At 42.3% G+C, this 25712-nt stretch overlaps 2 protein-coding genes across 2 annotated transcripts; one reads left to right on the top strand and one right to left on the bottom strand.

The window, feature by feature from the left end:
* The first annotated feature begins 3563 nt into the window (after nt 1-3563).
* On the top strand, nt 3564-7980 carry TAS2R5 (taste 2 receptor member 5). The gene is given in 4 exon segments (XM_070462392.1): nt 3564-3660; nt 7109-7435; nt 7438-7885; nt 7887-7980. Coding segments are annotated over 4 exon segments (966 nt in total).
* A 9013-nt stretch (nt 7981-16993) lies between these two features.
* PRSS37 (serine protease 37) lies at nt 16994-22744 on the bottom strand. Its single transcript, XM_020911017.2, has 6 exons — nt 22661-22744; nt 22240-22344; nt 20226-20367; nt 18745-18998; nt 17772-17908; nt 16994-17248 (listed from the first exon to the last, which is right to left on the bottom strand). Exons 2-6 carry the CDS (start codon nt 22271-22273, stop codon nt 17108-17110), a joined length of 708 nt encoding a protein of 235 aa, XP_020766676.2. The 5' UTR covers nt 22274-22344; nt 22661-22744; the 3' UTR covers nt 16994-17107.
* Nucleotides 22745-25712: the final 2968 nt, after the last annotated feature.

The following is a 25712-nucleotide window of genomic DNA, read 5'->3' as shown; positions in this document are numbered from 1 at the left end:
GGATCTTCCTGACCCAGGGATTGAACCCAGGTCTTCCACACTGTATACAGTCGCTTTACCATTTGAGCCACCAGGGAAGTCCTATTTTATATATTTATTTTTTAAAATTAGAGTATAATTGTTTTATAATGTTGTACTGACCTATTTTAAATACAGAAAATTATTTATCTCAGCTTTGCTGCTTTCATAAGTTGGGACAATGACTATATAATGACCTGAATTCAGGGCTCTCAAGAAATAATCAAATATATTGATATTACTCAAAAAACCTCTCTAACTCCCACTTATTCCTGTATATCTTTGACATCTCTGCCTGTTTTTATTTATTTATTTATTTATTTATTTATTTATTTTAAAGACACTTTTTTATTTCATGCTTTTTTTTTTTCAATTTTGTTTAAGCCTCTGTTTTTTTTTTTTTTGTTTTTTCCATTTATTTTTATTAGTTGGAGGATAATTACTTTACATCTTTGCAGTGGTTTTTGTCATACATTGAAATGAATTAGCCATGGATTTACATGTATTCCCCATCCCGGTCCCCCCTCCCACCTCCCTCTCCACCCGATCCCTCTGGGTCTTCCCAGTGCACCAGGCCCGAGCACTTGTCTCATGCACCCAACCTGGGCTGGTGATCTGTTTCACCCTAGATAATATACATGTTTCGATGCTGTTCTCTTGAAACATCCCACCCTTGCCTTCTCCCAGAGTCCACAAGTCTGTTCTATACATCTGAGTCTCTTTTTCTGTTTTGCATATAGGGTTATCGTTACCATCTTTCTAAATTCCATATATATGTGTTAGTATACTGTAATGGTCTTTATCTTTCTGGCTTACTTCGCTCTGTATAATGGGCTCCAGTTTCATCCATCTCATTAGAACTGATTCAAATGAATTCTTTTTAATGGCTGAGTAATATTCCATGGTGTATATGTGCCACAGCTTCCTCATCCATTTGTCTGCTGATGGGCATCTAGGTTGCTTCCATGTCCTGGCTATTATAAACAGTGCTGCGATGAACATTGAGGTGCATGTGTCTCTTTCGGATCTGGTTTCCTCGGTGTGTATGCCCAAGAGTGGGATTGCTGGGTCATATGGCAGTTCTATTTCCAGCTTTTTAAGAAATCTACACACTGTTTTCCATAGTGGCTGTACTAATTTGCATTCCCACTAACAGTGTAAGAGGGTTCCCTTTTCTCCACACCCTCTCCAGTATTTATTGCTTGTAGACTTTTAGATAGCAGCCATCCTGACTGGCGTGTAATGGTACCTCATTGTGGTTTTGATTTGCATTTCTCTGATAATGAGTGAGGTTGAGCATCTTTTCATGTGTTTTTTTGCCATCTGTATGTCTTCCTTGGAAAAATGTCTGTTTAGTTCTTTGGCCCATTTTTTGATTGGGTCATTTATTTTTCTGGAGTTGAGCTGGAGGAGTTGCTTGTATATTTTTGAGATTAATCCTTTGTCTGTTGCTTCATTTGCTATTATTTTCTCCCAATCTGAGGGCTGTCTTCTCACCTTGCTTATAGTTTCCTTTGTTGTGCAAAAGCTTTTAAGTTTCATTAGGTCCCATTTGTTTATTTTTGCTTTTGTTTCTAAAATTCTGGGATGTGGGTCATAGAGGATCCTGCTGTGATTTATGTCGGAGAGTGTTTTGCCTATGTTCTCCTCTAGGAGTTTTATAGTTTCTGGTCTTATATTTAGATCTTTAATCCATTTTGAGTTTATTTTTGTGTATTCTGCCTGTTTTTAAAGGCCTGTCTCCTATCATTACTCTTACTGTCCAGAAATTCTAAAATTGTGTAGAGCTGATCACCTTTTTTAGAAGCACCATCCCAGTTCTTGTATTTGCATACTGTGAATACCAGAAGACTTCAGATGCTCCCCGACTTTGTTGACAGGAGTGAGTATGGAGAGAAATCACCAAGGAAGGAAAGAAAAATACTGACATTAATTTGTAGGAACCAGGCTAGGTAATTTCATATGTCCTTTTATCATCACAATATCCCTGTGAGGTAAGCATTATTATAAAAACTTTCTTTATAAGGAGGAACCAGGAGCTCTGAGAGCTTAATTGACTTGTGTAAGAACATAGCTTCTGACTGGTTGAGTGGGGAGGCACACCCAAACCTGTCGGAGTTTTGAAGCAATGGTGCCTTTCTGTGAGTGGCCCCAAGTGCCACTCTTTAAATTCCCCTTACAAGGAGCTTGTCAACAGATTTGTGTCCCATCGAGGGTTAGATATCCGGAAAGTCCTGTCTGCCATCTCTGTCGCTCGACTCTTTTCTTAGCGTGATCTTGCAAGGGGAAAGCCTCTGTCTCCCAAATTTCCTCTGGAAAAGCACAAGTTCCAAAATGTTAAAAATGTGATTGTCATGCGAACAGCCTTCTGTAACTGGGTTTTATGTAACTTTTCAAAAATAAAGTTTTAATTTTATTTTGCGAAAAAGTTGCAAAGAGAGTATGTAGGGTTCTTATATTCTCTTCTCTCAGCTTTTCTGATGTTAATACCTTACATAACCTGATATATTTGTTGAAACCAGGAAACCAGCATTCATACAGTAACTGTTAACTAAACTAGAGACTGCATCCAAATTTTACTGGTTTTCCTGCACATGTTCTTTATCTGTTCCAAGGTCCAATCCAGGATATCACATTGCAGATAGTCTTGGTCTCCTCTGGTCTATGATGTTTCTCAGTCTTTCCTTGTTTTTCATGACCTTGACAGCTTGGAGGGTTACTGTTTGGGCATTTTGTAAAACGTCTCTTCACCTGAGTTTGTCTGATGTTTTCCTCACAGTTAGACTGGGTTTGAATGCCTTTGGGGAAGAGTACAACAGAGGTGAAGCACTCTTCTCATCACATCACATCACATCACATCACATCACATCAGGGGTACATGATGTCATCATGACTATTCATTGGTCCTGTTAACCTGGATTGCTTGGTTAAGGTGGTGTCTGCAGGTTTCTCCACTGCCTGCTCACTCTGCTTCCCTTTCCAGACATTCTAGTTTAGAGGTAAGTCTCTGCATCCAGTTCACTTTCAAGGGAAGCGGCATTAAGCCATGCTTCCTAGAGGGTCTCCCAAATCTTGTCTATCTTACTTATTTCTCCTCCCAAGTTTTCATACTTACGGAACCAGAGAAAATAGCTCCTGCTATCCTATCTGCCAGGTCTCCTCCCTACCATTTACTTTTCCTGCCCCAGCAGTGCTGCTGCTGCTTGTATTCTTACACTGGTCCTTGTAACGCCAGGCACGCCGGGTCCATGGCACACCAGCCATGGAGGATGATGCACTTTGGCACTTCCTTCTCCCTGCAAAGACCTGAATTCTAGCACCCAAGACATGGTACCAATCCGAGAGAGCAAGAACTCCACCTCTTCATAAAGTGGTGGGAAAGAATCTGTAAAGACAATATATGTGTCTTGATAGTTTTGGTTACACGTGCTTATTAATAACATGCTTAATTTGTTCAATTTCTGAATTTTTAGACTCATACAGTGTATTAAGAGAAGAATTAATTTGCTCAGGTGAACAGCTGCTATAGGAAAATTGCCTTCTAGATGCCTTCTAGTGGCGATGTGGGCACAGTTCTGGAAAGCATTGAAAAAAGCTGTGTGCAGGAGTACAGAATGGTTGAGTCCCTGAGATATGTCAGATGTAGGAGATGGAGTTGGACTGACTCTGGTAGCTTGTAGGTGGAAGGCATTTTTTGGATGAAAGTGTCAGACCTGAGTCTTTGAAACCAAAGTCTCTTAGCTGCTTCTTCCTTCTCCACGTGGCTTTCATGCCTTGGCTAGCCTCTCTGCCATCATCTCCAGCTCTTCCCCTGCTGAACCCACCACTGGCTCATCTCTGAGATACTCACGGCTGCCTTTACGTATTGGGCTTCCCTGGTAGCTCAGCTGGTAAAGAATCCACCTGCAATGCAGGAGACCTTGACTTGATTCCTGGGTCAGGAAGGTCCCTGGATAAGGGATAGACTACCCACTCTAGTATTCATGAGCTTCCACTGGTGACTGAGACAGTGAAGAATTTGGCTGCAATGTGGTGAGACCTGTGTTTGATCCCTGGGTTGGGACGATCCCCTAGAGGAGGGTAAGGCAGCCCACTCCAGTATTCTTGCCTGGAGAATCCTCATGGACAGAGGAGCCTGGCGGGCTACAGTCCATGGGGTCACAAAGAGTTGGACACGACTGAGCGACTAAGGACATTTCGATTATAATGGTTAGCAGGAATCAGACCTGTTGAAGAATTCTATGGAAGGTGTCCACGACATGGGAGGGAGATCAAATCAGCCCTTACTCTAGAAAACCGCCAATAGTAAAATTCACTTACTGTAAAATTAACTTATTATAATTAACTTTCTGTAGAGTTAATTAAATTTCTGTCCTCAACTCTTTTTCTTTTTTCCTCTTTAAGTTTGAAATAAAATGAGAAAGTAATGTGGAAAACAGAATAGAAACCAGAGCTGTTGCTCTCTAAGCAATGCAAAGTGCTTGTTTTGTTAAACTCCAGATGTCAAAACTGAGTTTTCATGTTTTGCATGGAAGGGATCACATTTTTCTAAATTATTATAGGTAATCCGGTTCTCTTTGCCAGTGTAGACTATGTATACCCTGATGAAATGAAGTAAAAAAAAAATAGCTGTAATTTTGAAATAATGAGTGTTAAAAAGACTTGAACCTTGCATTAGTTGCTAGATGTTTTTTAGACAAACATTTTTCTTATTAGAGTTAGCTAATTATCTCAGTTCTCTATGTGGTTTAGCCTTTCTTAACACCACTCATAATCTGTCAAGAAACCATCTTTTTGTTTCTGGTGATTTTTTTTTGAGGCGAGACTGGGCTTTCTGGATACCTGTCGGTGGCCACCCTGCTTGCCTGAGGCTCCACTGCCCAAGACCTCGAGTGCGGCAGGTAGGAGAGAAGGACAGTGGCACCTGCTGCCTGAGAAGTCGCCGCAGAAGCCTGGCCCTTGGAGAGGTTCGTGCCTCAGCCCGGCTCTCTGACCGTGGCAGCTGTGGTCTTCCCCCTTGCCTCTCCACAGCTGCAGGCGGAGTTCCCAGGCTCCAGGCCCTCCGGTGGGTGGGCTGCGGCACAGCGCATGCAGCCTGGCCCCAGGGGCTGCTCACTGCTGTGTCCCTGTGCCTGCCACACTGCCTGGCACATGGTGCGCGGCGTGTATCTGACCGAAGTGAACTGAAAGCCAGCCCTACAATCCATTACATTTTTAGTGGAACAGCTGAGACCTCGCGAGGGTGCTGGCTCACTTGCAGCTGCATAGAGTGCCCCAGGTGCTGCTGGGACATGGAACAGAACTCTTCACTATGCCCGTGCTGCCTTCCTAAGAAGCCAGCCTGGCCTTTCCCCTCCAATCCAATTCCACTGTCTTCTCATTTCCTTTATGGTTGTTTCTAGCCTATATCGAATACCATACTGGTTTTCTCTTCTCTGCATAGCAAGACAAGTTTAGCAGCTCAAAACAGCATACTTTTATTGTGTCATGGTTTCTGTAGATTAGGCTCCCAGCACAGCCCAAGTGGGCCCTCTGTGCAGGCTTCTCAAAAACCACAGTTAAGTTGTTGGCTGGGCTGTGTTCCTTCTGGAGCTCAGGGTGCTTTTCCAAGCTCCTGGTTATTGGCAGGATTCAGTTCTTTGCATTTGTAGGATGAGGTCCCATTTTCTTGCCAGCTGTTAGATAGGGGTGTCAGTCTAAGCATCTCAGGGCCTCCCATAGTTCCTCCACATGCAACACTCTCATAACATGGCAACTGGACTCTTCAGGACCAGCAGAAGGGCTCAGTTCCTCCTCCAAGACATTAACTGATTAAATCAGGTGAATCTCCTTTTTTATTAACTCAAACTTGACTGATTAGGGCCTTGATTACATCTGCAAAAGCCCCCCATATTTGCCATGTAATATTACCTAATCACAGGAGTGACATCCTCTGTTATTCATAGCCCTGCACTTGCTCAAGGGTTATTCAGGGTGTGTACACCAAGGGGTGGGAACTCTGGGGGCCAGTTTAGAATTCGGCCTCTCACAAACACATTTGCTTTTAGCTGGTTCCAAGGAAGTTGGAATCTGAACAATAAATGAAGCACTTTCCCTCTATTTCTTGCTAACTGTGCTAGTCTTTTTTTTTCACTTCTTCGAGCCCATCTCCTTTCTCTTAAGATTTTGATGTGAGATGTATGCTAAGTCAAGTGTGTGTGGATAATTGATCATAAGGCAGATGACCTCAGAGATCATGATTAATAGTGATGGTTTCTGTACCCTATCTCCTATATATTTTTTTTATTATTTGCCACTTAAGTGAAATATATTCTGGTTCTCTGATTACTTTCTTTTCCCGGACTCCCCTAATTCTGTCTTTAATGATAAAATATATTTTGAATTTCTGAGTTTATTCAGCTTTCATGCTTACATGTTCAAAGTTCTTTTTATGAAAATAGAATTTCTTTCTTATATGAACAAGCTCACATCTGGCATGGTATAGAATCTAAGAATGTTTTGATTTGGTCTCTCTTGATGTATGTGTATGCTAAGTTGCTTCAATTGTGTCCAACTCATTGTGACCCCATGGACTGTAGCCCATCAGGCTCCTCTATGCATGGGATTCTCCAGGCAAGAATATCGGAGTGGGTTGCCATTTCCTACTCCAGGGCATCTTTCCAACCCAGAGATCAGACCCTGTCTCTTCTGTCTCCTGCATTGGCAGGAGGGTTCTTTACCACTAGTGCCACCTGGGAAAGCCCTTATTATATAATGTGTTAGTATCTAATGTTAACCCAATATCCTTGAGAAGGAGACTTGGTCTCTGTGATGTTTCAAATGTCTAGTCTCAGGGTTTGTTCCGGGTTCATCATGCGAATGAAAACACAGAGAGATTTGTAACTTCTAAACTCTTTGCTCCTGGTCAGAGCTGTTCAGTCTATGCTTGAGGACAGATTGCAGAAGGGAGCGACTGAACTGAACTGAAGACCAAATCCAGATTTTGCGGTCTAAGACTTTATGTTGAGTGTGGTATCACCTTCAGGGAATCTGCAGTGTAGCCAAGAGCTGTATACACCTATCTGCATAAAGCAGTGAGAGACTTCCCCAGCCGGGCCGACTTCTATCCTAGGACTGCTGATGCTGGTGGCGGTGGCTGAATTTCTCATTGGCCTGGTTGGCAATGGAGTTTTTGTGGTCTGGAGTTTTCGAGAATGGCTCCAAACATTCAGGGAGTCCTTGTATAACCTCATTGTCCTGAGCCTGGCGGTCTGTTGGTTGCTTCTGCAGTGGTTGATTGTGGTGGACTTAAGTCTGTTCCTGCTTTTCCAGAGCAGCCACTGGCTTCACTATCTCAGTGTCTTCACGGTTCTGGTAAGCCAGGCCAGCCTGTGGTTTGTGAGTTTTCTCAGTGTCTGCTACTGTAGGAAGATCCTGACCGTGAACATGCGGTCTCCTTGTGGCTGAAGCAGAGGGCCTGTTACCTGAGTTGCTGCTGCTTCCTGGTGTACTTCACAATCAATTTGTAACTTACAGTCAGGGGTAGCTTAGACTTCTCCAGTCCTTCCCAAGGAAATAGCAGCATCTTATTCCCCCTTTCAAACTGGCACTATATATGTATATTACAGCTCAATACAGGAAGCATGATGCCTTGCATGATGTTTCTTGTTTCCTCTGGGCTGCTGATTGTCCCTTTGTATAGACAATACAGGAAGATGAAGGTCCATACAGCCGGCAGAAGAGATGCTCAGGCGAAGGCTCACATCACTGTCCAGAAGTCCTTGGCCTGTTTCCTTATACTTTACATGGTCTACATCCTGGCCAGCCCCTCCTCCATCAGCTCCAAGACTTTTCCTGTGGATCTCATCATTCTCTTCATCTCTGAGACACTACCCTTCTCTTCATTCTGTCATGCTGATCACGGGGAACCCCAGGATGAAGCAGACATGTGAGAGAATCCTGTGGAAGACTGGATGTGCTTGAAGAGCCCAGGGCCTGTGAGCTGGAGAGAGAGGGGTGGTCAGGAGACTGTTTTGAGATAATTTTTTGATAGCTCTCCCAAAGAGGACTGACTTAAAAAATTTTCTTTCTTTCCTAAAAATTTTTTTATTTTATATTGGAGTATAGTTGATAAACAATGTGTTAGTTTCAGGTATACACACAGTGATTCAGTTATACATATACATGAATCTATTCTCTTTCAAATTCTTTTCCCATTTAGGCTATTACACGATATTGAGCAGAATTCCTTGTGCTACACAGTAGGTCCTTGCTGGTTATCTGTTTTAAATTTACCAGTGTGTACATGTCAGTCCCAAACTCCCAATCTGTCTCTGCCCCAAACTCTTTCCCCCTGGTAACCATAAGTTTGTCCTGTTAAGTTTGTAAGTCTGTGTGTCTTTTGTAAATAAGTTTGTTTGTATCAACTTTTTTCTTTTTAGATTCTGCTTACTAGCTCAGCTGGTAAATAATCTGCCTGTAATGCAGGAGACCCCCGGTTCAATTCCTGGGTCAGGAAGATCCCCTGGAGAAGGGATAGGCTGCCCACTCCAGTATTCTTGGGCTTCCCTTGTGGCTCAGCTGGTAAAGAATCTGCCTGCAATGTGGGAGACCTGGGTTTGATCCCTGGGTTGGGAAGATCTCCTGGAGAAGGGAAAGGCTGCCCATTCCAATATTCTGGCCTGGAGAATGTCTGACTCACAAAGAGTCAGACATGACTGAGCAACTTTCACTTTTTATAAGTGGTATCATATATCTGTCTTTCTCTGTCTGACTTATTCCACTTAGTATGACACTCTCTAGGTCCATCCATGTTGCTGCAAATGGTGTTACCTCATTCTTCTTTAAAATTTTTTTAATTGGAGTACAGTTGATTTACAATGCTATGTTAGTGTCAGGTGTATAGCAAAGTGAATCAGTTGCACATATTCACATATGCATTCTTTTTGCAAATTCTTTCCTATATAGACATTACAGAGTATTGAGTAGATTTCCCTGTGCTATACAATAGGTTCTTGTTATCTGTTTTATAGTGTGACTATTTCACTCTTTTTAATGGCTGAGTGAAAACTTTCCTTCTTTAACACTAAATCAACAAATGGGAAATAGAAAATGCAGAATAAAAATCAGTATTTCTCTCTTGACAATATGAAGTACATTATTTTCATGTATTATAGAAATCAAGGCTGGGGCTTCATGTTTGGTAAAAGAAGTGTTATGTTCTGTTTATATATAACAAATAATTCATTTCTTTTAAATATACACATATAAGTTGTGTTTTTCCTATTATGTGAAAAAGAGGTGAGGAACAATTACTATAGTGATCATTAATTTTTATGAAATTTCATCTGTCTGTTAATGTTAGTCATTTTACATAAGTTTAATAAAAGTACCAAAGGATTTTCCCATTTCTCTAGTTATCTAACTGAAAAACAAAACAAAATATACTTCTATTTTTGGAAGTTTCTTTGAGCCCCAGACTTTCCTTTTAGGATAAAAGTCAACTGGCTGCCATAATTGGTATTAAGTTCTGACGCCCAGGACCTGGGGGAAGCAAGATGGGAGGAAGGGGCGCTTGCTTCCGCTCCCCAAAAGAACACTGCTCCCTTCAAAGGTCAAACCTTATTTTCTTTGGTCTTTTAGCCATCCTGTCTGTCCACTCTGGCCTCTCCACAGCCTAAAGGCAGAGTCTTAGCATGTTGGGTCTTCGAGTTGAATGGAGATCATCTAGCACATCAAATCCATGGCAGTAGGAACTCTGCCTGTTTTTGTTTCCTCCTTAGGTTCCTGGTGCCTAGAATATGACCTGGGCTATAATAAACAATTTCTAAATGATTGATTTGCTGTGTGAAGTAGCCTTTTAACTCCTTTTATATATTATAGAGAAAATGAGGCCCAGAGAGGGCAATGGGCTGCTCCAGAGTTTCACAGAGAGCCAGAACTAACTTTCCTGACTCCTATCCTGGGCTCGCTCTTTATATCACACGACTTTCCTAAGGAGTTAGCTTCGCATCCTTTGTATATACTTCCTCAGCCTTCTTTTTAGGCTTATTTGAACACATTTCCCCTCTGTAATCTAAAGAACAGTACTTGATATACTTACATTTTTTTCATTTCTTACTAACCATGCTAATCTACTTTTATTAACATGTTCTAACACATATCTTTTCCTTATCCAGAGCTGTGAACTGAGGAGTGTACTAGGTGCATGTGGATATTGGTCATTGTTCAAGGGAGGCATAGCTCCACTAATATCACTGTGAGTTGTGTGAGGCCAAGCACCATATTAGTCTTCTGGAAATGATAATAACCATCCTTTTCAAGTAGAGAGAAAGCTCTCTCTGGCTGTATTTTTAGTAGTAGGATAGATTTTCCATTATGCCATGCCTATACAGCTGTCTGCTGTGACCAGTTGTTGTAATAATGATACTTACCTAAAATTTGTATTGGGCTTTGTATCATGTATTCTTATATGTAGTCTATTATCTCATTTGATTTTATTAGCAACTCTATGCAAGTGGTAATTGTTTTCCCATTATGTAGATGACAAAACTCAGGCTGAAGTGATGATTTGCTCAAGATCATCAGCAATAAAACAGTCCCAGATGTTTGAACCCCAAATCTTGTGCTTTTTCCAGTAAACCTTAAGTTCTTCTTGTTCATACTTGTGAGACTTCATGCTGGGATTAGCCTGTGGCATGCTCAAGTTTTTGAGTATTTTTAAACAGGTGAAATAAGCAGCTAATATTTCAAGTTTGGTGTTAGTGGGATGCTTGGGAGCCAAGATCCAAAATCATGACAGACTGAAGTTTCTGTGACTTGCTTTTTTCAGGGACAGAACACTTGCATTTTCCCAGTCATCTTTTGGGATTGGATTTCCTTCCTCTTCTGTATGTGATTTAGCTCATGATGGATGTGAGGCTGCTTTGTGTTTTACCCAAGAAAACAAATCTGGAGGCAAATCTGTGCTCTTGAGTTAAATCTGTGTAATTAAATCTTTTATAGTTTGCATTCTCAGAGCTGCAGCTGGGTCCATGTTCATGTGCATGTGCGTGCGTGTGTGTGTGTGTGGGTTCAGCTAACCTTCCTTTCTCTTATGGACTGAGATCTCTGATGGTGCAGCCTAGAGGGGAACCAGGAAGAGATGTAAACAGTACAGAAAGGTAGAAAATGCCCTGACATTAGTCCCAGATGTAGTCACATTTTACCTTTTGTCGTCATTCTTCTGATGATGACTTTCACAACTCTAAATATTTTGTTTCTCTTACTTGGTTTATTAGCTTTGAACTGTAACTTTTGAATCCCATTCATCAAAGTTTGGGGATTGTCTCACTTAACCTCAAATTTATTCCCCTCTTCAATATTTGATTATTTTTATTTACTTGTCGTTCTTCTGGTCACTAATTTTTGTGACTTTAAGTAATGTATTTTTTACTTTGCTTTTTAAAATCATAACTTATGACAGTAGCTACAGAATCTGAACTATGTAGAAGGAAGAAATTAGTTCTTTAACTCTCCTGTACTCTCCCCACATCCCAGCTCATGTGTCCAACTTGATATGACTTAAGAATAAATTTAATTCATTGGAAGGGAATTGGCTATCTCTTGGAATCAAAGGGGAGAGGGATAATCAATATCAGATAGGGAATCAAGGGGGTTTAAACAACTGAGAACACAACCAAATCATTCTTGAGGGACTGATGCTGGCACCACCATTCACATTTCAACTGTCAGCATTGTGTCTTTGACACAGCCAGTGCCTCTGTGTGGCACATGTCCCTCTGTGCCTCATATGTCCCTTTGAATTATAGTACCGAGGTCTAAAATCCTGGCTAAGAACCTCTGCTTGGTTGATTCTAGGTCATACCTGCCATAGATGACAGGTCCTGTGGCGAGAAAAAATCTAATTCCACTTTGGTTTCTGAAACATGTATTTTTAGATTAGATGACATATTCAACAGTGACAACAAGCATCAGAATTGATACAGCTGATGGTGAATTAATGAACTGGAAGGTCAGCTCAAAGAACGTTCTGAGAAGGTATCAGGAAACAGTAAAAAGATGGAAATAGGAGAAACAGACCAAAGAAAGTAAGCATATAGATTGAAGACAAAATGAACTGTTGGTGACAACTTACTTTCAATTAAAGAGAAAACATTAGCAATGTATGAGCATTTTAAGAACAAAGCGGAAAACTTTGCTGAGGTTCTTTCCTTTAGTGGGAGCTAGTGGAATAGCTTCAAAACTTCAACATTCTACATTAAATACAGTTACTATATAAGCGAGCAATTCCTCTCATAGGTATATAGCCAAGAGAAATGAGAATATATGTTCACACAAAAACTTACCAATGAATATTCACAGCAACACTGTTCATACTCGTCAAGAAGTGGAAACAACCCAAATGTCTGTTGTCTGATGAATGGATAAACAAAGTGTGATGTGTGTGTGTGTGTGTGTGTGTGTGTGCATGCACACATAATCATATATAATAGAATATTATTCAGCAGTAAGAAGGAAAGAAGTACTGATACATGGTACAGCACAGATGGACCTTGAAACATGCTAACTGAAAGAAGCCTGTCAGGAAGACTTCATGTTTTATGATTCCCTTTATATGAAAGGTTCAGAATAAGCAGATCTATAGAACAGAAAGTAAATTAGTAGTTTCCAGGTGCTGGGGATATAGGTGTTGGGTAGTGACTGCTTATGGATATATATAGTTTTTGTCAGGGTCATGAAAATGTTCTAGATTTAGATAGTGCAGTAATTGCTTAAGTCTGTGACTATATGAAAAAAACCACTGATTTATATGCTTAACAACACATTAAAGAAATAAAAAATGTAAATATTAGAAAAGAAGAAATAAAACTCATTATTTTAAGCAGATATGGTTGTCTACATAGAAAATCCCAATAATTAAAAAATTTTAGGAAATAATTTAGAAAGGTAACTATATATAAGGTCAATATCTAAGAGTTAATGTGTTTCTATACAGCAGTATGAAGCAATCAGTAAACATGAATTTTTAGAAAACCATTTTTTGTAGCCTCTAGTGTTCTATAAAATTCTGGGAAATATTTAGATAGTACATGCTTCATGGTTAGTTTCAAGTTCTCAGTCTTGGCAGCATATGAGAATCACTTTGGCAGATTAAAAGGTATCACGAATGCCCGTCTTGCCCAAGAGCAATTCCGTCAGAGTCTCTGAGATAGGACTCAGGCATGATGTCTTTTAAGTGTGCGAAAGAGGTTAAGAAGAGTAGAGTATTAATCTCATTGTAGTTTTCTTAGCATAGTATCATTAAGATGAACTTATCCTGAATTTAAGGTAAAAGATAACTTTGAAAATCAGGTATCAACAGTTTAGGCTTTCTTTCTTTTAGGAAGGTTTTGTAACTCAGCACTGGATATCTCTGAGGAACTAGTAGAAGAGTTGGGGGAATATCTGATGACAGCATCTTTCACTCCCAGGCCCCTAGCTTTGTAAATTGGTTTTGGGCTTTCCCAGTATCCCCAGAGGAATGGTAGCCAATTCAACCCTTACTCCTGAGATTCCTGTCCTGGATGTTCCCTAGATGGATCTCTTATTTTGTTGCCTTCTTCTGCCCATTTGTCAGCATCAGTGCTTTCTGGGGACGTTCAAGACTCAGGAGGCACATTCTGTCACACTTTACTATCACAACTTGTCATAAACATATTCCTCATCCTCACTTCCTCACTCCTGGTCGTCGCACTTTGACTCTTCTATGTTAACCAACGATTTCTCTAGGAGAGCAGATACTGCCTTTCCCAACCACCTTTCAACTCTATTTTCTGCATTTCCAAGAAAATTTCATAGAACCTACTCCAGCTTTAGGAATCCTTGTTGAGTAATTCTCAATGTATGCTCTCTTTAAAATGTTACCTCAGTACTCCCAGTTTTACTCTAGTTTTTTTCATAGTACTTACCTGACATAATACATTTTAAAATTTACCTGTCTCTCTAAACTAGAATGTATACTCCATGAGAACAGAAATCTTTGATTTTCTCCTGTGTCTTCAGTGTTTAGAACAGTAGATATTATTGAATGACCACACATGTTATTGTGTATGATTGTACTGCCTTTTAAAAAATGAGCCACACTCTGTGGCCCCGCATACCAGTATTTGCTCTCTATGCTGTTACAGTGAACATCTTGTAAAACTCTAAAGGTAGACATCAGAGAATATGCATATGCATAGTGCTAAGGTTTATCATATGCATTGCCAAATTCTTACAGAAGATGAGCGTGCACCAGAAGTGGGGTCCTAATTTTAGATAGGGTAGTCAGACAAGACTTTACTAAGAAGATATTTATTTAAGTTACTTATTTGACTGCACCGGGTCTTAGTTGTAGCATGTGAGATCTAGTTCCCTGACCAGGGATTGAACTCAGGCCCCCTGTATTGGGAACATGGAGTCTTAGCCACTGAACCACCAGGGAAATCCCTGTAGTCTTAAAAAAATGTTTTTATTTATTTACTTTTGATTGCTCTGCATCTTAATTGCTGTGTGGGGGCTTTTTCTAGTTGCTGTGAGTAGGGGCTACTTTATTATGGTGTGCAGGTGGCCTCTCTTGTTGCAGAGCACAGCCTCTGGGGTGCACGGGCTTCAATAGATGTAGCACGCAGGCTCAGTAGCTGGAACCCTCAGGCTGTATAACGCAGGCTCAATAGCTGGAACTCTCAGGCTGTGTAACGCAGGCTCAGTAGCCGGAGCCCTCAGGCTGTGTAACGCAGGCTCAGTAGCCGGAGCCCTCAGGCTGTGTAACGCAGGCTCAGTAGCCGGAGCCCTCAGGCTGTGTAACGCAGGCTCAGTAGCCGGAGCCCTCAGGCTGTGTAACGCAGGCTCAGTAGCCGGAGCCCTCAGGCTGTGTAACGCAGGCTCAGTAGCCGGAACCCTCAGGCTGTATAACGCAGGCTCAGTAGCCGGAACCCTCAGGCTGTATAACGCAGGCTCAGTAGCCGGAACCCTCAGGCTGTATAACGCAGGCTCAGTAGCTGGAACCCTCAGGCTGTATAACGCAGGCTCAGTAGCCGGAACTCTCAGGCTGTGTAACGCAGGCTCAGTAGCTGTGGTGTGTGGGCTTAGTTGCTCCGAGGCTTGTGGAATCTTCCCAGACCACAGAGCAAACCCAAGTCCCCTACATTGGCAGGCAGATTCTTACGCACTGTGCCACCAGGGAAGTCCAGAAAATATTCAAACAAAGATTTTAGGGAGTGAGGGAAGTAGCCGTTCAGGAATCTGGGAAAAGTGTGAAAGTTTTGAGTAAAAAAGTGTCTAATGTGTTCACGGGAGAGCAAGGAGGCCATTGTGGCTGGAGTAGGGGTGTTGTGGTGATGAGATCAAAGGGGCAGGGGGGCCCATGGTTTTAGGGCCTTTATAGTCCATTGTACACATATTTTGTTTATTCTGAGTGAGGGGACCATTGGAGAGGTTGTCTCTGCTAAAAGCAGAGACAAGTGACAGAACTTGACTTAAGTTTTAAAAGAAGTTGTACTGAGAACAGGTTGAATTTAGTAAGGCAAAAGTGGGAGATACTGCAATACTCCAGGTTTACCAGAGTGGGAGCAGTGGAGACAGGGAGAAGTAGTAAGATCTGATAGACAGAGGGCCTGATGAACCATGGATGGAGGTTCATGACACTGTACAGGAGACAGACCATCCCCAAGGAAAAGAAAGGCAAAAAAGCAAAATGGCTGTCTGGGGAGGCCTTATAAATAACTGTGAAAAGAAGAGAAGCCAAAAGCAAAGGAGAAAAGGAAAGATATATCCATTTGAATGCAGAGTTCCAAAGAATAGCAAGGAGAGATAAGAAAGCCTTCCTCAGTCATCAGTGCAAATAAATAGAGGAAAACAATAGAATGGGAAAGACTAGAGATCTCTTCAAGAAAATTAGAGATACCAAGGGAACATTTCATGCAAAGATGGGCTCAATAAAGGACAGAAATGGTATGGACCTAACAGAAGCAGAAGATATTAAAAAGAGGTGGCAAGAATACACAGAAGAACTGTACAAAAAAGATCTTCACGACCCAGATAATCACGATAGTGTGATCACACACTTAGAGCCAGATATCCTGGAATGTGAAGTCAAGTGGGCCTTAGGAAGTATCACTATGAACAAAGCTAGTGGAGGTGATAGAATTCCAGTGGAGCTATTTCAAATCCTAAAAGATGATGCTGTGAAAGTGCTGCACTCAATATGCCAGCAAATTTGGAAAACTCAGCAGTGGCCACAGGACTGGAAAAGGTAAGTTTTCATTCCAATCCCAAAGAAAACCAATGCCAAAGAATGCTCAAACTACCGCACAATTGCATTCATCTCACACACTAGTAAAGTAATGTTTAAATTTCTCCAAGCCAGGCTTCAGCAATACATGAACTGTGAACTTCCAGATGTTCAAGCTGGTTTTAGAAAAGGCAGAGGAACCAGAGATCAAATTGCCAACATCCGCTGGATCATCAAAAAAGCAAGGAAGTTCCAGAAAAACATCTATTTCTTCTTTATTGACTATGCCAAAGCCTTTGACTGTGTGGAAAATTCTGAAAGAGATGGGAATACCAGACCACCTGACCTGCCTCTTGAGGCCTTACAAATAGCTGTGAAAAGAAGAGAAGCGAAAAGCAAAGGAGAGAGGTAGCAGGGAACAGAAGCCAGTATCTGTTGTAATGCTATGGACTTGCCTATAATTTCAAGGCTAAGTGCATAGGGCTAAGAATCCAGCATTTTGGGATTCCATTTCAGGCTCTGACAAACTACTACCTATAGATAATGTTAAGTAACTTCTATTTGTCTCAATTTTCCCATTTGTAAAGTGGGAAGAAAAGATAACTTTGAGGGTTTGTTATAAGCTTTAAGTGAGATAATATATATAACCCAGGACAGTGTGGAAAATGCTTATTTCATGTTTCATTCTTGGTTCTTCAGCTCATTATGGGATATGCACAGAGATACAAAGAAAACACAAGATGCTGGTGTGGTAAATCCAAATATTTCTATTTGGATGTTTTATTTTGAATTTGGGGTAAGTTGTGGTTGGTATCGTCCATGGCAGAGCCACTGGGACGCTTAGGGAGAAACATGGTCTCATTTGTCTTTAGTGGTGCTCTCAATCCAGGTGATATATTTCTGAACGTTGGTGTAGATGCCCACATCCCCTCCCATGAAGTGTCCAACCTCGATCCCCTGAAGCTTGTTTTTGCAGATGACAGTAGCAACGGCCACCTCCTACAAGGGATCACACACAGAGAGGGAGGCAGACAGATACAGTCAAATCTTCTCCTTATAGGAGCTCTCTAGTCACAGTGTGGATGCGCCCTGTCTAGAGGTAGCATGCTGCATCAAGATAAGAGTCTGCAGACTGGAAGCTTGATTCTTTTATGTAACTTTGTCGTAACTAGCCTTGTGTGACATTGAGAAAGTCAGAGAAAAGCCTTTCTAGAACTCACATGTAAAATGAGTCAAACTCCATTTACTTGAACTGGTGAAGCCTGTTTCAGTTTGTGAAATATTTGAATTAATTTTTTTTAAAGTGCTCAAAAACCAAGCAAAGTATGCATGATGCCCTTTAATGAATACAGATGTCTCTAATGAGGGCCTTTTACTGAAGATAATGGGAGGCTTTGTTGCAGCCTTACCAAATTCTCAAAAACTTGTGAAGCTGTGGGCTTTCTATTTTTTAAATACTGTGGTTAAATAGTTAACTAGACATATCCAAATGAATGAAAATTGAATAGAGAGAAAAGATTACCCCAAAAATTCGACTGAACACTTTTAGAAATTTAACACATATGGAGTTTCTGTGGCTTTTTCCTTGTTCGGTTTCCTGGCAGGCTGTGTTGGACATCACAGGGGCCTCCAGGTTCTGCCTTAAATCAGGGTGTCTGCCTGAGGGAAGACAGGGATAAAAGAAACCTTCCTGTTCACAAATGTTATTTAGCTGTCCAATCCCCAGCCTCTGTTTCAACTGATGTTTTATATCTGTTTGAACAATACTTGAACCACCTGATGTGAAGAACTGACTCATTTGAATGCTGGGAAAGATTGACGGCAGGAGGAGAAGGGGACAACAGAGGATGAGATGGTTGGATGGCATCACCAACTCAATGGACATGAGTTTGAGCAAGCTCTGAGAGATGGTGATGGACAGGGATGCCTGGTATGCTGCAGTCCACTGGGTAGCAAAGAGTCAGACATGACTGAGTGACTGAACTGAACTGAACAAAATAATGAGGAAGAAAGAAGACATGATTTTGTGCATGGTTATGAGGGTTAATTTTGAGGATTTTGAAATGGCCTTTATGTCTCTTTGAAAAGCAGCATTTTCTTTCTACTCTGTGTCTGTTCTTGGAGGAATAAGAGGTGACCTGACTCAAGTTGTCAGGTGTCCTCCACAAGAGAAGTGAGCCATTATGGGAAAGAGGAGCCTTTTTAATGTGAACCATGCCTCTGACAATCAGGAGGCGTGGCCTTTGTGCTGGGTCAGGTGGCCTGGTGGCTCTATCTGCCAAAGCTCTGAAGAAGCAGAGGGGCTTTAGACACCCTGGGAAAGGATGACTTTGGACTTCTGGGAGGGCCTCTTTTTGCCAGACCCCTCAGGGAGCACCTCCCCTTGGTCTCCACCCCACCCTCCTCTGCTCTCAGTTATACAGACATGGGCTCCTCCCCAACGTGTCTCATCAGGTATAACTGATGACCTGATGTTCGGTGGCAGGTGCACTCACCATTGTTGTTTTGGCTCCAGTCCAAACCTGAAAGCATGCAGATGGTGCCTGGCTTGGCGGTGCTGGTGGCGAGGGCAATGGGCTGGACTTTTTCGTTGAGGGTGGCGGGCTTAGCCAGCCTAATAAGCATGAGGTCATCTTGGGGCGAACTATGACTATGGTTCCAGTAGCGGATAATCTGGATAGGGTTAATTGTTTGCTCTGTCCCATCTCTGACTCTGACCCTGAGATTTCCCAGCATCACCTTCAGATTTCTGGAGGGATAAGGGGTTGGAAGTCACCATCATCATCAAAGCTGATGTTACAGTGGGCCAGGTGCTTTGCCAAGAGCTTTGTCTGAATCCTGGATTCCCTCATTTACTACTCACAATAAGGCAGTGAGGGGGATTCTGTTCTGAAACCCCGTGTTACAGATGAAGGAATGGAGGCACATGAGAGTATTCACCCATGGTCACACGGTTAAGTGGTGGAACCTTTAGCCTCTCTGTTTTCATGTAGTGGGAGAGAAAAGAATGCATGGTCTGGAAATATTATTTCCCCTCCTTTCCAGCTCCAGCCTATCTGGGCATTTCCATTCTGGTGTCAGGAAGAGAATGAGGTGACTTGAGTGTTGGACAGCTCCTGTTTGCTTTATCAGATCTCCTCGCAACTCTATTTCATCCTTCTCTGTACTTTGGAAGGTGAAATAGGTGGATTAAGTCAATGAGCTTTCTTCTCCTCTGGCATTTGATTCTATTTGGCGGATAAGAAGCACCAAAAAGGAATTGGAAGGAAAACGGAGAGGTTGGCGTGTTTATCCTCCCACCTGCGCGGCCCTGTTGGATTGCCACAGGGCCGTGGCTCTCGACTGTCTCCTGACCAGAGGCTAGAACCTCCATCAGGCAGTCTGTGCACAGTGCTCTCTCCTCTCTCACTGACACTTTTCCTCTCCCCGCTTAAGATCATTCTCCCCCTGCCCCTTTAGCTCTGGGAGTAGTTAAGTGCATCTTTCTAGTACTGAACCCCAGAGGAACTCAACTGTTGTCTGTGTTTTCCCTATAACTAGACCATACCTTTGTCATTAGTTCTTTTTATAAAGTCTCCTCAATTTAATAAAATCTGAGTGTACCATCTGTTGCCTGCTGGTTCCTTAACTGACAAAACTCATATTGCCAGTAAAAATACCTTGGAAAGACTGATGGGAGACTGAGGAGGCATACTAGATAGAACAGGGCTCCCCAGCAGCCCTGTTGACATGCGGGGCTGGATGACTGTGTTGTGGAGGGGCTGTCATGTGCCCTGTAGGATGTTAAGCAGCATCCTTGCCCTGGCGTCTGTTCACCAGGCAGATGCCGTTAGCACAGCCCTCCCTGCAGCCCTCACTCTATTGTGACAACCAAGAGTGTCTTCCTTTGCCAAATGTACCCTGGGGGGAACGTTGCCCCTGTTTGAGAATCACCAATGCGAAATGAGTCGAGTGGGTGAGGACGCGTAACACTCACGGTAAGTAGCAGTGAGCAGGGGCCAGCACCCAGTTGCTTTTGATGAGGACGCCCACACAGGGGTTGAAGTGAGACTTGAGGTAGGCCAGGTAGGGGGAAGGGTCGTCTTTCTGCACAGAGGAGTGAGCAGAGAAGAGCGTCCCTGAGGGATGGAAACGAGAAGTGCTTAGGACAAATGAGACAGTCAGCAGCTTCCCAGCTGGATGGAAATGCGGACCATTTTAAAGTGACAGTCATTTGGGCAGGAAATGTGAAGGTACTTGACAGTAAAGAATAAAAATGTACATAAAAGTGGCATACCATTTTATCTAATAGTTTTAATAATCATTTTTGTCTAATGTTAACAATATTCAGCCTAAGAGAGTAGTACAATGAGAAAGACTCTCATTTACTGCTTATAGGAATGGGAATTGATTCTGTCTTCTTCAAAAGCAATTTAAAAATGAGCATCAAGAATTGTAAATAGTTTGTCACCTTTGACCCAATAATTACAATCCCAAGAATTCTTGATTCTAAAGAAATAATCAGATGTAGACCAAGATTATTAGTAAATGTGCTCATTTTAACACTATTTATAATAGGTAATTCTTTGGCTCCCCTTGTGGCTCAGCTGGTAAAGAGTCTGCCTGCAATGTGGGAGACCTGGGTTCTATCCCTGGGTCGGGAAGATCCCCTGGAGAAGGAAATGGCAACCCACTCCAGTATTCTGGCCTAGAGAATCCTGTGGATGGAGGAGCCTGGTAGGCTACAGGGTTGCAAAGAGATGGACACGACTGAGCTACTTCACTTTCTTTCTTTCTTGTAATAGGTAAATGAAATATGAATGTCCAATACAGTAATGTTGGATATTGAAATACAAAGGGATGTGAACAAATGGGAACAGCATATATATTAAAACTGCATTTATAAAGAATATTAAACAGCAAAGGAATACTAATAACCTTTCAGTTAAAAAATAATAAAAATGTACATTTAATCTAGTAATCCAATTATCTAAGAACAAGTAAAGAAACAAAAATAAGCCATTAAAATAAATAAAATAAAGCCTGGGAATAAATTCAAACAGTTCATTAGCATGTGTTGACTGAGGTGGTACTATGAATGATGTTTATTTTTTATACTTTTTAATATTTCTCAATTTTCTAGTATGACCGTGCAGTGCTTTTATAAATGAATTATTTAAAAAAAAAAGAGAAGAAAGAGGAGGAAGGCTGATTCTAATATCAGAAATATTGTTTTTACTTCAGCTGCCCTTGGTTCTTATTTTAAATCTTTCCAAGCCCAGGCCTGTACCTCACCATACCCTTTTCTGCGGAGTCACAGTTAGAAACCCCAAGGAAAAAAGGGTGGGGTATTAATAAGGACAAGAGCCAGTGCACTCTTGTTCTAAATCTTCACAATGATTCTATAATGTAGGTAGGAACATTCCCATTTGGACTGTAGAAACTGAAGCCCAGATAGATTAACTTGCCCAAGCTCACGCAGCTAATTTGTGATGCAGCAACCTAGGCAGTCAGGGTGTGGTGGGAAAGGCCGCTCTGGAGAATTCAGAAGAGCTTCATGATAGTCAGGGAGTAGAGGATGGAGGGTCCCTGCATTTGATCTTTTGTTCCCATCTTCTCCATTCCCCGCATTCTGAGTCTCTAAGCTTTTGCAACAGGGAGGCATATCAGTCGTCAGAATGAGTTCTCTGTCCTTGTACTACGCTTGAGACTTGCCCCTGTGTGATGAAGCCCGTATTTTGGAATAACCAAGGTGGAACACTCACTGTTGAGTGTTGAGCGTGGAGCTCTCCAAGGCAGACATACACCATAACCTACCCCCCAGGCTTAGCACTGGGCTTCTCAGCCTGTCCAGAGAGCCTGTGGCTAGGGTCTGAGGGGGATCCCCAGTGCTGCTCCTGACAGTTTCTCTTGACTCTCTTTTGCGCCATCCCCACATCCTGCATCTGTCCTCCTCCGTTCTATATTACCCTATGCCTTATATGACAGAGTAGAAAATCCTGGATACATACCAGCAAGGACACTCAAACAGAAGGTAAACTTCATGGTCTCCCTTTGTGAGGGGCAGAAGATCAGCAGAGTATGGAGCTCCCAGTTCAGCAGTTTCTCTGGAACACCTAGTAGAACCAGTGGGTATGGTTAGGCAGGAGGGTTGAAAAGCAGCTCTGGGCATGAACACAACAGGGGAGGAGGGCTCCAACAGGCAGATGGAGGCCCTTCTATTCCAGGGAAGGTGGGGGGCTATGCCTCTCACGGAAAGACAAGGAAGCTTCGTGACTGGACTTCTGGACCCTGGTCCCTCAGTTTGCTATCCCTAAAAGCCCATCTGCCCAAAAGCAGTTCAGCTGTCTGTGGGAAAGGGAGCTCCAGGCTTAGGGCTTATGTCCCCATGGAGTTTTTCAGGCCAGGGCTGTGGGGGACAGGATTCTGCACCTTAGTTCAGGAAGACGGTGTGCCCAGGTTTGCTCTGAGCCCCCTAATATATAAGCCCCCTAATATAATAAGCCCCTACTTATACTTTTCTTAAGCCCCTCCCCTCTTTGTTACATTAGCTTCATCTTTCCCTGGGGTCAGTATTTCATCACTCTGCCATCATCACCAGCTTGGCCTGGTTATTGTGATCAGCAGGTCTGAGCTAAGGAAATGGGTAAATGTAAAGCATTCATTGAGCAGTCATTTTGACAGTCAGGGAATGATTTACATTCTAGATTACATTAGATCTAGGATCTACTGAATGGTTGGCAGGACCTCTAAGTGCTTTTTACCTAATGAAGAGATTGGTCAGCCAATAATAGACTGCCATGTCATCCTTGAATAATGGGGAACACAAAGAGCCTGGATGCTAATAGCCAACATTCTGTGAACATTTACTGCATCCCAGTCACCGAGCAAATTTCTTTACAGACATTGTTAGTCGTGATTTTATATCAGGTTAATCTGAGATACAAAATTAAGTAAGCTTTGTATCATTCTTACCCCTGAAAATTTCCCAAACTCATAGTCTTATTCCAGTGTCACAACAACCCTGGAAAGATGAGGCAGGGCTGGTATCATTCTTTTCTCCTGATCTGTAGTGACAGGACCAAAACAAAGAATTTAAATGATTTTCTCAAAATCACACATGGCTGGAAAAACTAGAAGTACAGCATCTATATTTTATTACTGGATACCCACCACTTTTTAGCCACATTCTCCAGGCTTCAGCTCATCAGCCAGCATTCATGAATCCTGGAAAACTATACAGTCCCTCACACAAATTTCCTGAAGTGTGGAATGAAAAGTTAACATAGGGACTTCTCTCATGGTCCAGTGGTTAAGAATCTGCCTGCCAGTGCAGGGGAGATGGGGTCAATCCCTGCTCTGGGAAGATCCCACGTGCCTTGGTGCAGCTGGGCCCCTGCGCCACAACTACTGAGCCTGAGCTCTAGAGCCCGCAGGCCGCAGCTACAGAAGCCTGCGTGGCTGGAGCCTGTGTCTGCAGCCAGAGAAGCCACTACAGTGAGAAGCCTGGACACCACAAGGAAGAGCATCCCCCGCTTGCCACAACTGGAGATGGTCCGCGCATGGCAGCGAAGACGCTGCGCCACCAAAAACAAATCAGTTTTAAAACGTTAACATGGCACATGCTTTCCTAAACCTCACAGTGAACACAGCCACACTGGGACTAGGGCTCGTTTATGAAATACACTTGAGATTCCTGGACAAGATGGAGTTGTGGAAGGTTTTCTGTGGTGGGGGTGGGATTAGTTAAATAGAGGTTAAAAATTTGAGAAAGAGAGAGACTTTACTGCCGGGTGGTTTTTCCTGGTTCTTTTGGAAAGATTCTGGGCCAGGAAGGGAGTTTGTCTGGGGATGTGAGGACTGAGAGCAGAAAAGCAGATTTTCTGGAGAAGCTGGCACTGGGGTCTGCTGCCTGTTGATGAGCTTCACATTGGTATCTGTATCCCAGAGCTCTGGTCACGCATACACGACTGCTTCCTGGGAACCACTGTTTGCATCTCCTTTCAGCTCCTGAAATTTAGCCTGTCAAGCTAAACTCCTTATTCCTCTAGCTTTTCAAATTCAATCTTCTGCCTGTTTTCCTCCTTTTAGGAGACAACTCTACCTTTCACTTTAAATTTTTTTCTCTCTTTCTGACCACTCAATCCCAAAGTCCATCCTGTTTCCCCAAATCTCTTAAATCCATCCATGTCTTTCCATTCTCACTGCTGTCACCCTACTCCAGGCCATAATCTTGACTCACTTGAACTAATGCATGTGTCTGCCTACTATTGCTTGACTTAACATTGTTTCACTCAGATGTCTTTCCTAAACTGTAGGTGAGAGAGTATTAGTCTCTTTCTTAAAAGTCTTGAGTAGTTCCCTACTGACTGTAGAATGACCCCTAGCATGGTTTAGGGAGATCCCTTGACATCACCTCATTTCATCTCTTCTCATCCCCTCTTTGCCACCCACTCCTGCCTGCCCACCCCACACACTTATTTGCAGACCTACAAAACTACTTTCAAGTGTTAATTTTCTTGTTTCAATAAATAACTTTTTTTATGATACATTAGCCCTTGAATGTTTCCTTTTGTTTGCCAATTTCATTTTTTTCCCTTTTTGTTTTGAGATATTGCTGTCTGATATTGACAGTGTTCTTAAAGTTTCTCTTTGTGAAAGATAACTTTAGAATCCTATGAGTATGTATGTATATGTATGATATTCAACATTTCCTCGTGTTTGTAAATTTCTTATCATTAAGTTCTTTATTAGAGTTATTATAGATTCCATACATATATATACATGGAGATATACCTGTCCATGGCCTCATTCCTAATATCTATCTAAGGCCTCATATCTAAAGTTTAAAGCGACTCTAAATCTATTATTGTTTCATTCTGCCATCTAACAAGATTTTCTACTTAAGTAATATCCTTGTTGTATTTGGGCTTCCCTCATAGCTCAGTTGGTAAAGAATCCACTTGCAATGCCGGAGACCCTGGTTCAATTCCTGGGTTGGGAAGATCTGATGGAGAAGGGATAGGCTACTCACTCCAGTATTCTTGGGCTTCCCTTGGGGCTCAGCTGGTAAAGAATCTGCCTGCAATGTGGGAGACCTGGGTTCAGTCCTTGGGTTGGGAAGATCCCCTGGAGAAGGGAAAGGCTGCCCACTTCAGTATTCTGGCCTGGAGAATTCCATGGACTCTATAGTCTATGGGGTCGCAAAGAGTAGGAACACGACTGAGTGACTTTCACTCACACTTGTATTTGCTGCCAAAACATCCATTTAAATAAGGCAGCCACGGAGAAAGGAGAGAGTGAGTGAACAAGAGTACTGTCCAGAGGGCGGCGTGGTGGGAACAGTACTGCTGTCCCAGAGGGCAGTGTAGTGGGAACAGATTTGGAGATCTGACGGGGGCCTCTAGTGCTGGTGTTGGTTGAGAACTTTTCTTCCTATGGTATTTGTGAATACAGCCGGTACAAGTGAAGCGGTTCTGAGGAG

The sequence above is a fragment of the Odocoileus virginianus genome, chromosome 1, assembly GCF_023699985.2.
Source record: "Odocoileus virginianus isolate 20LAN1187 ecotype Illinois chromosome 1, Ovbor_1.2, whole genome shotgun sequence".
Lineage (NCBI taxonomy): Eukaryota > Metazoa > Chordata > Mammalia > Artiodactyla > Cervidae > Odocoileus > Odocoileus virginianus.
The sequence above is the reverse complement of the archived record's forward strand: the minus strand, read 5'-3'. Positions and strand labels throughout refer to the sequence as shown.

Coding starts and splice junctions, on each gene's coding strand:
- PRSS37 (XM_020911017.2), bottom strand. CDS start 22,273: ATGAAGTTTACCTTCTGTTTGAGTGTCCTTGCTG. Junction 20,368..22,239: donor CTGTTTGAGTGTCCTTGCTG/GTATGTATCCAG, acceptor TCCATCCCTCAG/GGACGCTCTTCTCTGCTCAC. Junction 17,909..18,744: donor CTGGAGCCAAAACAACAATG/GTGAGTGCACCT, acceptor GTCTTCCCTCAG/GCAGACACCCTGATTTAAGG.